Source organism: Agelaius phoeniceus, chromosome Z, assembly GCF_051311805.1.
Source record: "Agelaius phoeniceus isolate bAgePho1 chromosome Z, bAgePho1.hap1, whole genome shotgun sequence".
Classification (NCBI taxonomy): domain Eukaryota; kingdom Metazoa; phylum Chordata; class Aves; order Passeriformes; family Icteridae; genus Agelaius; species Agelaius phoeniceus.
The window spans coordinates 26168972-26184134 of NC_135303.1; the positions used below are offsets into that span (position 1 = coordinate 26168972).

Below are 15163 nucleotides of genomic sequence, written 5' to 3' on the forward strand. Positions count from 1 at the left end.
AAAAGAAACAAAGGAGAACAAGATCTGCTCATCATTATGATGAGAACTGTAAAAGTGATTTCATGCCTTGGAAGGCTGCAAGAGGGTTTCCGCAGGTATATTTTTACCCCAATTGGCTTCAGCAATGGCATTGAAACAATTAGATCAAGTTGGATGTTGGCTGAGTGAACAAACTAATGCCACATCCTGCAATTAGTGATATGTTGACCAATGTTGATAGTGTTAGACATGCTACCCTTCAAAATAGAGCAGCAATTGATTTTCTTTTACTGGCACAAGGACATGATTGTGGGGAATTTGAAGGATTGTGTTGTATGAACCTGTCCGATCATTCTGAATCCATTGAACCCATCCACAAAAGCATACAAAAACTGAAAGATTTGACAGCCCAAATTAAAGAAGATGGTGGGTGCTGGTTGGATGATCTGTTCCAAGAATGAAGCTTTGCACCTTGGCTAAGGGAACTTTGCAAGATAAGTCTCTATGTATTGGGTGTTTTGATAGTGATATTGATAGTGATCCCCTGCATACTTCAGTGTGTGTGACGAATGATGAACAAAATGGTAAGAAAAGTTTTTGTCATACAAGAGAGAGAAATAGGAAGTGGAATTACAGAGAGTGTTCAAAATCTCACGGAAATGGTAGATTGAAGGTATAGAAATGGAAGAGGGTTTTGGGTTAAGACCCTGGAATCTACAAGAGTTTTTTGAACAATGACTTGCAACCAATGTCAGACGTGATTCATACCTTTTTCACTGACTGGGCCTTCACAGCATTAAGTTGCTGTGCTGTGATATAGCAATGCTTAGTGTCCACAAAAACAGGTCTTAAGCAGATAGTAAGTAAAAATATTATAGTAGGGCTATGAAACACAAGTAGTATACAATACCATCATGAAGGTTTCTTTTTGGGTCAACAGAGAGGGGGAATTGTGGGAATCTATAAAAAACAGAGGGTTTTGGGAAGGTGGTAAAAAAGACAGGCCTCATATGCAGCAGGAATTGTGAAGTGCTAACACAGCAGAAAAAGATAACTAAGTGGTAGAGAAGACGTGAGAAATAGAACAATAGAGCTGTGTAGTTTGGCTTTCTAAGTTGCAACAAGTTTATTTAGTAGATATCTAGAAGGTTATGCTTATGTATAGAGCTTTATTCGTTGTCTCTTATAAATGAGCTATTGTGTTTGAGAATAGGCTACTATTGTTTCAACCAAAGCTCCGTGTGCTTAAGGTGATTGGATAGAACTACTGTCAGTATGCTTTTACTCTATGTAATTGGCTGAGACGCATTTATGGTATCTTGTAACATTAAGTTTCTTTGGCTTCCTGCTGGACCAGCGAGCTGTTAGCATCTCTCCTCTCAATTGTTATAACCATGTAAAGAGACTTGATGCTGAAAATAAATTGCTCACGACACTGATCCCAGTGGCCCCATCCTGTTTGTGTCTATATATAAACTGCCGGCATCAGAAGGCAGCAGGGTGATAACAGATATTTAGGGAAAACAGTACAAGAAACAAACCAGCACTAAAGCTTTTATATTATGTCCAACCCAAAAAAAGCTGAAGAACTTGCTGAACTGGAGGTCACAACTGGACCACCGTGGTTACAGTCACTGTGAGGTCTATTTTCCTTTTTTTTTAAATTTTTTTTTAAATATATGTCTACTATTGGCCTCCACAGCATCTTGCAGGAAAGTTTTGAGAAAGTCTTCTCTTTTCGTTGTTTTAAAACATGTAAATATTCAAGTGCAACACAGAGTCACTTGATTTTCCTTTCTCACAATTGCAACTAAAATTACTTATGGAGGATAAGAGAAAGCAAGCAGATGAACTCAAGTAAAGAGAGTGAGGAAAAAACCATCAAAGAGGAATAAGAGAACACTTATGCAATGAAAAAACAAAAATGCAGCCACAGCTAGATAGGGTAGTAGAATAGACTATTATGCCAATTACCTTTCTGAGGATTTGATTTTGAACTCTTTGGGAGGTTCAAGCACTATTTTATCAGGTAATAATGCAAAAGCTTACATGATGGATAAAAACCACACGATGTTTGCTTTCAAAAACCTGAGCTTCAGAATGGTAACCCAAATCTAGCAAAAATGAGCAGAATTGATAAAAGCAGACCCAACTGAACTCAGACCTTCATTTTAATCTAGGTATTTGGAATTCGTTGTGAAGTTGCATAAGAAAAATATTTTTCCATGCTGGTGTTTACCCACATACACATGCACATATGTGCGCGCGCACACACATACACACAATATTAACATGTAGATTCTTGCTTCACAGTTCATGTGAGCTTCTCAAGGATGCAAATGATATGTCAAATTTTCTTCCAGTTAGCTCCTACATTTTCCTGACATGTATTGGCATGAAAGATCAATTTCAGTACATTCTATCAACTGAAAATAATCTATATAATTCAGATTTAGGTTTTCATGCGGCCCTTAAAGAGGCTTATACAATAAACCATGAAGGATTTAAGTGATGTCAAAAAACATTAGAATTTTTTTTTTTATTTCTTTCTTCTCACACTGATTCCCTGGGTACAGTATAAATCAATATTATGAGACAGTGCTGAAAGTACAAATTAGGAAATCAGGATTTTAAATTCCCTGCCTTTTCACTAGCATTATCAGCATGTGCATTTACAGTATGTGCACACACACACACATATATATAAATATAAATATATATGCACACAAACACACATATATATATGTAGATATAGACATTTATGACTTGCTTAGCTGGATCATACCTGCCTAGCCTTTAAAACATTTTATTTTCGAAATGTCATATTAAAGCCAGCTGGCCAGCTTCATATTTCCTGCTCACAGAACTCAAACCATCAACTTGTGCCAGACTGCAGTTAGCTAATTCAAAAAGAACTTGCAAAAACCATTACAGAAACCAAGAACTGAAAATCTGCATCTTTTTATTGTCCTGATGCAAACAAATATGCTATCAAAACTAAAATGTATTAGATGGATTTTATATATTTTTCAAAGCTTTGGGAGTAGTATTTGTAGAAGAAAAAAGATGAAGGATTTGAGTTATTGGTTATTTTACAGCAATTGTTTTCTGGCTGAAAAAATAATTTTGACCTTCAGGACACATTATCGTTGACCTGACCAGCTGTTAAGGAAGTGCCAGGAGACTGTTTACTGTTTCCACATGGGCTGACCCGATCCAAAAGTGGCTCCTGGTAACCAAGAAGATGCTCAGCCAAACTACTGTACAACTTCTTATCACCCAAGTCTACATATGATACATCTCAGGAAAAAATAAAATAGGCTCATCAGTCACTACGTCTGTATTAGAGGAAAGGTGGCAGCCCTATCTTATTTTGAGACCACCTCTCTCCACTGAAAGATTGTTTTTCACTTGTCTATAACATTGCCAAGACACAATGATCTCAGCGCAGATTTTCCATGCTAGGTCCTTGGTACAGCCTTGTTTTGGAAGATTTAATCCAAAACAGTTCCATCATTTCCAAGAACAAGGCTAGGAAAAAGGGCTTATTTTGCCCCTATTAAACAAAAAAAATCTGTGAAAAGCTTGAGCACTCCAAGGCTTTGGAGTAGAAGCAGAAAAGTGTCAAGAGTCTGATCTTTATGCCAGGGCTATCTTTTCTGTCAAGTCATTAGTTTTTGAGAAACTAAAATTTGTAAGAAATGGGACAAGCCGGGCAAATAGAATGGAACATGAATAATATTACAGGAAAAAAAAAAACTTGGATTGTCCAGAGCTGAGAGTAAGATGAGGACTGGGGTGGGGGGCAGAGGGGTGGTTCATTGCCTATGGGACAGGTTGGATAAAATAAAGATGCCTCAGTGAGGATGCAAGAGACATCAGGACAGATTGCAGGAGACAGGACAAGAGAGGTCAAGCTTCTGTCATGTCTCTCAGCACTGTCTCCCTCCAGAGCCAGAAGTGTAATCCCTTACTTGCTGGTTCCTACCACTCCTTTCTACCAGCCAAAACATGCTCTGGTGCACCTCCACAGCTGCCCTACACTGAAATGTGTAATGTGGTTTTTGCCAGCTATTTCACTACTAGGCAGACACATCTTCACAGATAACTAACCTGAGTGTTTACACAGTACCACACAGTAATACTTTGTTTCCTTCTGTTGCCTTGGAAAAGAAGAAACAAACAAAATAAAGCATGAAAAGACTTTTAAAAGTATTAAGCCTGAAGAGCTGGACATGAGATTGCAAGGAAAAGCCAGAATCAAATTCCCTGTGCAACTGCATTTGAGCCTACTTCTAAATATTATGAGCAGACAGCCTGTAACTACACCAGGTTTTCACCCTCTGCCTTAAGCAGACATGCTTAAACTTTGGCAATATTTGTATTTTTTATGCTACCTTCCCATCTGTAAACATACCTTGATGTACTTTTCCATTTAACATGTTTCAGAACTTAACCCATTTTGTTCTATTTATCTAAGGAAAACCTTATGAACTGAACCCCCTGTCAAATACATAGTTATTTAGCTAAGGGGTGCCTGAATTATGGTTTGCTAAACACATGCTGACTTATGTAAAGCCCAAAAAATCTCCTAATATTTTCTGATATTTGAGGAATGCCTCCTCAACAGAAACATTTTGCAACTTGTTTCCATGGGAAGGAAGACTTTCACAAGACCTGAAGCATCCAGAGAAGGTTTTTAAGAATTGATAGAGGTCAATAAACCATTCTGCAGAGCATAGTTTTTCTCCCCCTCCTACACATCTTCAGACTCAGAAGCAGTGAGGCAAGCTTCCTCACAACTGTTTTACATATCCTGACTTCTAGGAAAACAAAAATTGTTCTTCACAAATTCATGCTGGAAAAGATTTTTCATGTATATGTCTGATGCTAAAAACCTGCAACCTCCAAGACTGTCAACCAGTTCTAACAGTCATGCTCAGATGTCATCAGTACTCATGCAGTTGATTATGCCACTAAACCCTTCCAGAAGTAATAAAGAAATACCTAAACAGGAGATGACAAAAGTAAATTATAAGCTTATGATTTTAACTTCTCTACAAGTTTCTTGGGATGATACTATGAGAAACTTTTCTAGTATGCACTTGCTGGGCACAAATAAAATTCTTTTTTTATTCTCTAATACTTGAAAGGGAATTACAAATTCTGTTATGTTTTATGGATAAAGTACATAAAAAACCCATTGAAACTTTAAGATACCAGGTGTCTGACATAAAACACTACCCAACAACTAGGACTGAAATTTTAAATGTAAATTTGCCTGTCAACAGAGTTAGGCAGCTGGTTTTTGACCTTTTATGGTCAGTAACTGCTGTTATTTCAAAAACTAATTTTTAGTGGAGAAAATATTTATGTTTGTCTTTAATTTAGGAATACTGAGAGTTGCAAGACAAGTTTTCATTCAAATGTTCAACATATTGTCACACTCTGGTTAACATGTAGTGATCCATCTGGTTCTCTGTAGATGACTCACTGATAGTGAAAATCTGTTAGAGAAATCAGGATAAATACAGAAGTAGCACTTATAAAAATCTGTGCAAAAGTCAGTCTTTGAAAAAAGAGTGGAGATAAGGAATTACAATGGCTTAAGGACTAACTCAGGAGGTGATGTCAAGTATCAATGTGTTATTGATGTGCTGAGATGATGTAATGACCTCTCCAAGAGACACTGCTAATTCTTCAAGTCCATTGCTCTCATTTACACTGACTTCTAGTTTCATACTGTAACCCAGCAGTTGAGTTTAGGGAAGGAGGATCAGCTCCCCATTTTGACCAGAACTTACCAGTACTTTTTAGATTAATTAAAATCTGCAATTGAGTGCAATGATGATAGGACTCACATAGGAAACAAGCAAACAAAAATGAGAGGATGTGGAGCATGCTGAGAAACTAAGACTCAAATGGCTTTTGTTAGAGCTCCTCTGGTGAAATCTCCAGCTAATTCACTTTGCAGGTATAGCTCACTTAGGATTAATCCTATAACAAAGAACTCTGAGAAGGCAAGGAAAATCTCCTCTCAGAATTCGGGAAATTTGAAGAGTCTTACCTTGCAAGGCATAGGCTTTTTGAAGGAGATTTCAGCTTGAGTCCAGACTCCCTTTGGAGAGTCCAAGACAGACCAGATTTTCTCTTGAACAACATGATTCTCCTCAAAGATATAAACTGCAAGAGTGCCACTCATCTTGAAAAACCCATATAAGGCATAATAAAAACGCAGACAAAACTGCAAGTTTCCTGGCAGGGTCGGGCCATACAGACGTCCAATGTATCCAGGCTGTGATGTAAACTTTGTGTTTGCCAACAAATAATAGCCTGCAAGAAAGCATAATTATTGTATTTAATATGGTATTAGTACATCTAATTTGCTATTAAAGCAGCTTCTGTTATTCCATCAGACTGGGGTTATAAAAACAGTTCCAACTGGCAAGAAATAGATTATCACACTCTGACAGGAAATAACCATTTTTTTCCTAAAGCATCCTGTCTGCTTCTAGCTAAACTAGCACATGGCTAAGTTACCAGAAATAAGCACTTATCAAATCTATACCGAAAAATTCCCTGGGTTGCTGGCCTCACTGGAAAACTGGCCTTTTCAGGGTTACCACTGTGAGACAAAAAAAAAAAGGAGGGTGTGGTACAAGGCCTATTATTCCCTGTACCATGTATAAAGAACTGAGACCTTAGTGCATATGATTAATAACCATAAATACTCTACTCAAAGAGATGTCTGAATTTCAGAATTTATTAACAGTCTTTTCATCATGTGGTTTCACTACATAATATTTATGTTCTCCCTTAAAAAAGCCAACTATTCTAAGCCTAGAAGAGCTAAATGACCACTTTTGCTCTCTAAAAAAAATGCATTAACCTATTATTACATTTACTTCCACATTTTTTTGGATTCCTCCCTCCAGCAACTACAGAGCAGTACAGTGAAGATACTCTGATTTGTGGTCCTGCCTATTCTATAGGTGACCTTCGTCCTCTAGACATGGGGGAGCACAGCCAGAGCTCCAGACAGGACCAAGCTGTGAGCACTGATCTTTAATGGCAGAGAGTTGCACTGAGGCAAGCTAATCATTGTGGCAGTGGTATTACCTAAGAGAGTGAACAACGATACAATAGGTTAACCTTAACCTTTTATACAATACTTATATATAGTTTGACTCTTCTAGGAGAAAGCAGTTTTGATTCACCGAATCCAGTAGTGTGATCTCCTGCTCTATACACATTGCGCTTCACTTTCACTCTGCTCCATCCTGGGCCATCTTTGTGATCTTGGTAGAAATTACACAGATCTTCCTCAAAATTGCAGCCTGCATTGGCAGGATTGAAAGGAGCTCCTAAAAGAAAGATGCATATGTTCTGTTAGGATGAGTACAGTGTGATAAACATAGGTTTGATGCAGAAGGATGCCAAAGCATACTTTGCTTCATCTTGCTTTTCTTTACCGAAGATAAGCACATGCAAAGATTTTACACATATAGCGGACAGCCATGATGAAATCAAACTATCAAACTTCTATTGCAAGTTGGTCTTATCTTCTTATACTTTTTGCTGGAGCCAGGAGAAACCCTGCTTCACAGCCCCCCTAAAACACAAATGAGCTCCAGATACTAAGACCAGATTCTTCCTCCAGGATAGGCAATTCACAAAGATATTCAGACCATTTGTTTTTATCTGCTCCTTCATTCAAAAGACTATTAGGACAAAATGAGTGTGTCCATATGCCTGTGTGTACACTGAACATCAACACTTGGTATTTTTTTAAAGAGCATTTATTAAAAATCCTTTTTATAGTTATGTGTAACGTGTGTGCATGTGCATGCTGGAAGTAGATAAGCAAAACAGTTTTTAGTTCCTGTACCACCTCCTGGCAACTTTGCTCTGGAGCTTGCCTCACACCATGCTAATACTGCAGAGAAGAAAGCTGAACCATTTATAGTAAAGTTGATTAAAAGCAAAGCTAAGACCCGCCCAGCCCTGCAGATGGCTCTCTCTAGACCTGCAGTATGGAATTCTCTTCTTCTCTCGGTCAGAACTTGCCTCTCAGTCTGAAAAAGTGCTCTATGGGCCATGCTAGTAAGTAAAACATTTCTACTTCTTCAAAGGCCTCACCATAAGTGAGGTGAAGGTGCTTATAGAAGGTGCTTGGGGAAGGAGAGGCACAACACAAAGCTATCCTGCAAATTTTGGCTTTGCCAGGAGCCCAGACACAGGACATTGTGTACATCACTCTACAGTAGCACATATGACCTTTCTTCATGGAGACGAAGAGAGCTTTTGCACCAGTGGCAGGTACGCAGGCTATCAGCTTTAGGAGAACAAAAATTGTGGCTTTGGAGTGATGCCTGAGGTCTTTTCAGTCTCAGATAGGCCAAATCTAAGCCCTCCTATGTGTCTTAACTCTTCCTGCAGCCATGGCCTCCCACCTCTGCTTTCCTAGTTAAAGAAAAGGCAGCTGGAGCACTAACATGTGGCATTAAACCCGTATTCTGACTCAGCCTTTGCTGAGCAAGTTTAGTACTCTGGTACCTTTTCCTCCATTTCCTAACATCAAGACTTTTGTTGAACAAAACTTCCAGAAAAAAATAAAGAAAAAACTTAGTGCTGTTATATATACTGCTATGGCCAAATACAAGGAGAATGGAGAGCTCTTGCTTTTTAACATTTCTACTCAGAAGAATTGAAGATGACAATAATTGATAAGTCTGAAGGATCAAACAGTATATGTTGTATATGTTGTATGTAAAAGAGTATAAAGCAAATAATTTACTTTCATTTCTCAAACAAAAATCCCAAAACAACCACAAAACCAACCTTCAAAATCAAAGTTAGTAGGCCGAGTTCTAGATGAACCTATCATATTCAGAACAGATTCTGATCCATTCAGATTAGATCTGAACTTCAACCATTGAGGCAGAAAATGCTATAAAATTTATCCCATTTCTCAACAGATATAAGTTGTCTGAAAATTAAAATGGAAAAAACAGATAAGCAGCTCCAACCCTGTGAAAATTGCAAGCATAACTTAGGATTTTCGTTGCAAAATAAAGCAAATACCAAAAAGTTATTGAGGAGATAATGAAACAATGGATTTACCCAGCCAGGAGATGTGGATTATTAATGATTAATGTATCTGGAATCTACCTCCTTCAGCAGTGATACTTCAGAGGTGGAGGCAGAGTTAGCAGATACTCTGAGATAAAAAGGGGAAACAACAGCCCTTTTTTCATTGATCACTTTAAAGAATTTGCCAAAAAATTCAAACTTCTGACCAAAGGAAAAGATGGCATCTACTTTTGACTAGCGTTTAGTGCCAGAGTAAAATGCCAACAACCAGCTACTTAAGAGGCTGCATGCTCAAATGCCAATCTCCTTTGTTCCAGGTGCCTCTACATCAGAGGTCACAGGGATTCAGGTGGTGTCTGTTGCTGTGAAAACCTAACAAATACTCGACAGACACGCCCTGCCTGAGATGAGTAATACCTCCTGGAGGAGTGAAGACAGGGAGACAAAGCTCATGTTTTGGCTCTGTAGAACACCTCAGGGCATGTGGCATGAAGAATGCCTACACTGGCATTAATGAAAAGCCCAGGGCATCTTCTTCCTCATACCATCACACCTGGGAAAATCCGCCCTCTCTTTCTGTGACAAGCCTGCAAGTGGTAATTTCTTAAAACCAGTAGTGATGCAAATACAGCACTCAGTCCAGCACTCCAGCTGCAGAACCCTGGGGCAAGGTCTTTGGAAAGGAAGCATTAAGGATTTGTTTCCAAAAAAATGAATGGCACAGGTGTTATCTGCTGTTATGTCTTCTGAAGGAAGAGGAGCCCAGTGGTGCTGGTCAGCTGAGAAGGTAGCACCAAAACTGCAAATACTGACACACAGTTCTGAGGAGCAAGGCAGAGGGAGGAAACAAGGGAGATAAATAGCAGCAAGAGCTCATCATACCTGTCTGATTGCTGCAGTAAACCGGAGAGAAAGAAATGTCATCGAGGGCAACATAACCTCCCTTGGCGCTATTGAAAGCCACTTCAAATATTACCTAGAAATTATAGTAAGTTGTTATTCGTCTGCCATATACTCAGCAATAATTTTGGTACACATCTTTGAAATACAGAATTCTGACTGAATGTCCCAGACAGACTCCAGCACATCTCATATAGTGCTGAAAGTGTTGGGACTAATTAAATTAGATCACTTATTAGGGATATAAATCAGAGCCTGACCTTAGCAATAGATCGTTGCTCACTCCAGGTCAAGGAAACACCAAAAGGAATATAGCTCTTCTGCTTTATGAAGCACCACTTTTAAAGATGCAGTAAGGCTTCTGCCACTGTATTATACAAAACCACTATTCACAATCATCAGTCTGTACTGACTAAACCTCCGGTTTTATCTAGAATCTGTCTGGATCAAGAGCTAAAAACCCTCTGTGTTCATTACTCTGCTATTAATAGATTAAATTTTATAGTTTTCTGTAAATATCCTCAGATATTGAAACCCATGACTTGGCATTAGCTGTCAGGGAAGCTTTTCTATATAGAATTTATTTAAGAGCCAGAAAAGCTATTGCTGTGTTTTGTTTACCACAAAGATCAAACAATGTATTGTATTTAGTCATTCCCAGAGGAAATAATTTCCTCAAGTAAGTGGAGGACCATCTATAACTCTTGAGGATGTGTCTTAAAATTTCTCTTAAGTATCAAAGGTCTGAGATACAGGAAAACTTTGAGAGCCAGCCCCAGGGACAAAGCCAGGAAATAAGGACAAAAGCTTTCAGAGTGAGATTCATTTCAGTGAAAGCAATGCCTGTGATGTTTTGCAGACTAGGAGAGCTAGTGAAAGAATCCTGAGCAATCTCCTTTAGCTAGATGAAACAAAGAAGAACACCCTCTCGAAGCAACCAAAGAATTTATGTGTTAAGGTTTAATATTATCTCTATAAAATTATCTCTGTGTTAAATTACATAGAAATTTCTTGAGCAGATTAAAGGCCTGTCTAGCTCAGTGCCTTTTTTCCAGCAGAGAGCACCTACAGGTGCTCTGAAGACAATTACAGGCTTTCAGTTCTTCTTCCCTTACATTATATTCCTGATGGATTCTTCCTTTCCCATTAATTTTTCTAATCAGTTTTTTAACTGATCTTAATAAGGGTATCTATGGTATGTTGTGGAAGTGGTTGAATCACATATGAAAAGACCCTCTGTTCACTTTATTTTAAAACTGTTACATGGTAACTAAGAATTTACTAAGAATTTACTAAGAGAAACAGGGAACAGTTAATCTTTTCTGTGTCCTTCATGACTCTTAAGAACATCTAACATATTTTACTTCCATCTTTTTTTTAAGGGCTGAAAACTGTTATTTCATTGATGTAACTTCTCCGTACTTTTCATTATCTGCATGTCCCTCTTGGACAATATTTTTTAATCTTGTTTTAATCTTCTTAAATCTCTTTTTTTTTAACTGAGAAAGCTGAAGTTGCATACCCTGCTGAACATAAGGTTTCGCTGTGCATTTACCCAGTAGTACAACATCCTGTGTTTTGCTATTTATTCCCTTATGGGTAGTTTCCAACATTCTGGATGGATTTTTGAATGCCACCAGGAAATGAGAGGATATTTTCACAAACTCAACAACAGTATTGCCAAGCTCTAAGTGATCATTAATTAATTTCCATCGATAGTGCTAGGACTGATTTTCCCCTTTTTAAACATGACTTTAGTTTATATTAAGTGAATCAGTAATTCACTTACCATTTTGTATTATGAAGCCTTCTGAGAGCTGCCTTCCTTTCCTGTGAAGTCTGATGATTTGAATGGATTATCACTGACTTTATAGAGTGCAAAAGGCCTACATAATATCTCATGAAAATTAGCTTTACCCCTAGTAATTTCTGGAAGTCTACAGGGTTATGGTGAATTAGCAAATAACTTGGGTAGAATTAAAGTGAGTAGAATTTATCTGTAATCCATGTATTAGAAGTATGTATGTATAGAGAGAGTATATGTTTGTATATATATAAAAATTACAAATATATGTGTAAAATACACATATATGTAAGTATATGTGTTTGTATATAATATACATACACTGTTTATTTCAGTCTTCTAAGTTTGGGGTACTTTTTAGAAAACACTAGGGAATAAAATATTCAATTTTTTTCTGATACTCTTGACAGTCATTGTAATAACCATAAAGAGCTGTCTTTCACATTTAAGGACTACTGTACAAAGGACCCAAGTTTGGACTTTCTCTCATGAACTGCAGGATCTAAGTAAGGCGGAGAATAGACCTCAAATATTTTTTAAAATTTTTCTTATGCATTATTTTACGATATTCAGCATCCTCAAAAATGAATCAGAGAGTCATAGAAACAGGGAATGGAGAGAACCTTGATATTATTCACCAACTAAAAAACTTCCCATCAGTGAGATTCTACAACCTCCCAAGATACTCTGATCAAGCACTAACCCCCTGTCTTCAAAATCAAGCATGAGTGTGGAAAGTGATCCCTCCTTGATCTTTATGCAAAGGGTAAAGGATATCACAGATCACCAACATCTTTACAGCTATCTTTTCAGATACTGCATGGTGCCTGCTATGTTCCTGGCTTGGCCTGAGTTGGCACTCATGTCTGAGGCAATCTGGAAGTCGCAGCTGGACTGAGCAAGAAGGATTGCTTTACCTCCATGGGATATGGCGCATTGAAGTTGACTTCTGCCAATGCCCAGTCTGCATTCAGTGCACTGTCTGTTTTCCAGATCTCTTCATAAAAGCCACTCATGTCTCTCAGGTAAACAGTAAAAACAATGCTGCTTTCCTGCTTAAGCTGATAATAAAAAGATAAGCAGCCAGATATTGGGGCTGTGGTCCTTGGTGAGATTAGCTGGGCCACTTCCTGAAAATGTTTCACATACACAGAGTCCACGTACATGTAGTGACCTAGAAGGAGAGAAACATTTGGCATAAGACACTCTTTAAAGAACACCACAAGAAGTATCAGCAGATGAACAAGGACTAGACATATATATCTATGAGCAACAATGGTGGCTTCCTAGAAAATTTTAGTTCTTCTAAAAGTTTTTTTTTTTCCTCTCTTTTCCTCCTATGTACAGCCCAAAATTGTTTGGCTAAGATACCACTTGGCAAAATAGTCAGTCCCAGCTCTTTCTTTTCTTAAGTCTTTATTATTATTAGAAATAATATATTTATCTATATTTGAAACATAATAAACTCTAAATTTTGGAAGCTATTCATAAATGGAAAAATGTGCAACAACCGTGTTATCTCCCTTGGTGTAGTATTTAGTCTCTCTTAAGTGCAACTTTGACTGAAGCAATTCAAGTAAATGAACAAGATTGTAAGCCATGTGTTTTCTCATCTTTTACAAAGCAGTTCATTTAATATATCAGATTATTGTCAAATAGCTTTTAGTCCTTACATATCTGCTTAGTGTATCTAGGATTTGATTTATAAAAAATGTCTTATTTTTACTGCATGGACTGGAGTTTTTATGTAAAATCCTTAAAGAAGATTTTTGGGAGATGTTCATGAACAGAAAAATGCATTACATTTGAGGAGAGTATCTTCCCATCATGAATATGAGCCAATGACCTGTAGGATTTTCTAAGGGTACAGCTTCTAATATTTTGATTTTGGGAGTGCTATCTCAATTTAAACAGGACACATCCATATTCACAAACATGCTGTGTATTGTAGTTTTTCTTCTTCTGCACTCCCAGAAGCACAGCATCAAACAGTATTTGATGAACAAAAAATGGCTCTTCACAAGTAGAAAGCCTGGAGAAGACAGAAGTGTCAGACTGGAGGAGTACTTCAGCACGAGCACTGCAAACTGTGCTGTTCAGTTTGAGTAGCACCACTACATCAATTGGCACAGAGCACTCTCAGACCTTCAGATGTCACTTCTTGCTTCACTCAGGTGGAAGGAGGGGAAAGGACTGCCTGGCTGTGGGTCTCCTCCAGATCGCCCACTGCCAGGGAGTGGTGACTTCAGCAATACTTGTCTGCAAGGTTCTCAGCTTCACTTTTGTTCTGCAGTTTTAGCACATCTCATCGTTTACCTACAATCTCCCTGGATGGTGCAACTTCGCAGCTCAATTCTTGCAAAAAGAAGGCTCTTCTGTGACTTTAGGCTTCTTGAAGTCTTCTCAGTAAAGAGAGGGCTTGCTCAGCAGTGAGGCCTTGGTGTGAAATAGAAATGCTGTGGCTACAAGAAAACACATCCCTCCCAGCTGGGAAAACACATCCCTCCCAGCTGGGAGCGTTTCCTGTCATAGCACTTATTCAATAGGCTGATCCACTGTCTGCTGTTGAAGGTGTGGTGAGTTTAAACTTCCATCAGAATTTTACAGGCATTTTAGTGCCAGGGGGTGACAAAGAGATGGAGAGTGCACTCTGTACTCAACTCACACAATTGTGAAGTAAATAAAAAGGCACAGCGGCATGAGTTAAGGAAAGAGGATCAACCCTGCTTTTCATGAGATGTGACTCCTTGCACTGCCACAAGCATCAGGCAGCCCCACACATGGTGTGCAGCACCAGCCCCACATCCTGACCATCACCTGCTGTGGTACTTTGTGCAAGGGTGAAGTTATCCCACAGCCTTCTTCACAGCTGTGTAAAAATCTCTTCCCCGAGCAAGGTGTTAAAAGATAAGCATTTCATACCAGACAAGTGCAAAAATTCCAATAATTTTTCCCAGCATTATGTCTCTGAGGGGTTGTTCTAACAGCACCACATTTGACTGAAAGAAACAAGACTTCTAAACTGTACAGTTTCACCCAAGATTCTCCAAGCATGTTTTTTTATACCTTAGTTTTCCTACTCGATTTTCTCAACAGCCATTGGAAAAAAAATCCCTGCCAGATGTACAGAGCAGCAGTACAAGAATCTAAAATTTACTGTGGCCCATACATTTAGAATACACAGAAAGTTGAATTTTCCAGCTGTCACATCCAAAATTCTACTCTGAGTACTTTTGAATCCTAGCAAAGAGTGTAACAACCTTTTTATAAAGCTTACAAGCAATTTTGTCTGAACTTCTGCAAAATCCCCCAACCTCTTTCTAATCCCCTTTTTTTCCCATAAATCACTCTTACCATCCCCACCCCAACCCCACAATGGGAACAACT

At 38.3% G+C, this 15163-nt stretch overlaps 1 protein-coding gene across 2 annotated transcripts in view; it reads right to left on the reverse strand.

Moving 5' to 3' along the window:
* MAMDC2 (MAM domain containing 2) overlaps window positions 1-15163 on the reverse strand; it is a 60739-nt gene that overhangs the window by 14496 nt on the left and 31080 nt on the right. For both annotated transcript variants that reach the window (XM_054652517.2, XM_077171789.1), the window contains exons 6-9: window positions 12694-12950; window positions 9955-10048; window positions 7197-7343; window positions 6047-6312 (exon numbers count right to left, since the gene is read on the reverse strand). In XM_054652517.2, coding sequence (XP_054508492.2) covers window positions 6047-6312; window positions 7197-7343; window positions 9955-10048; window positions 12694-12950 — 764 coding nt within the window. The remainder of the gene's footprint in view (window positions 1-6046; window positions 6313-7196; window positions 7344-9954; window positions 10049-12693; window positions 12951-15163) is intronic.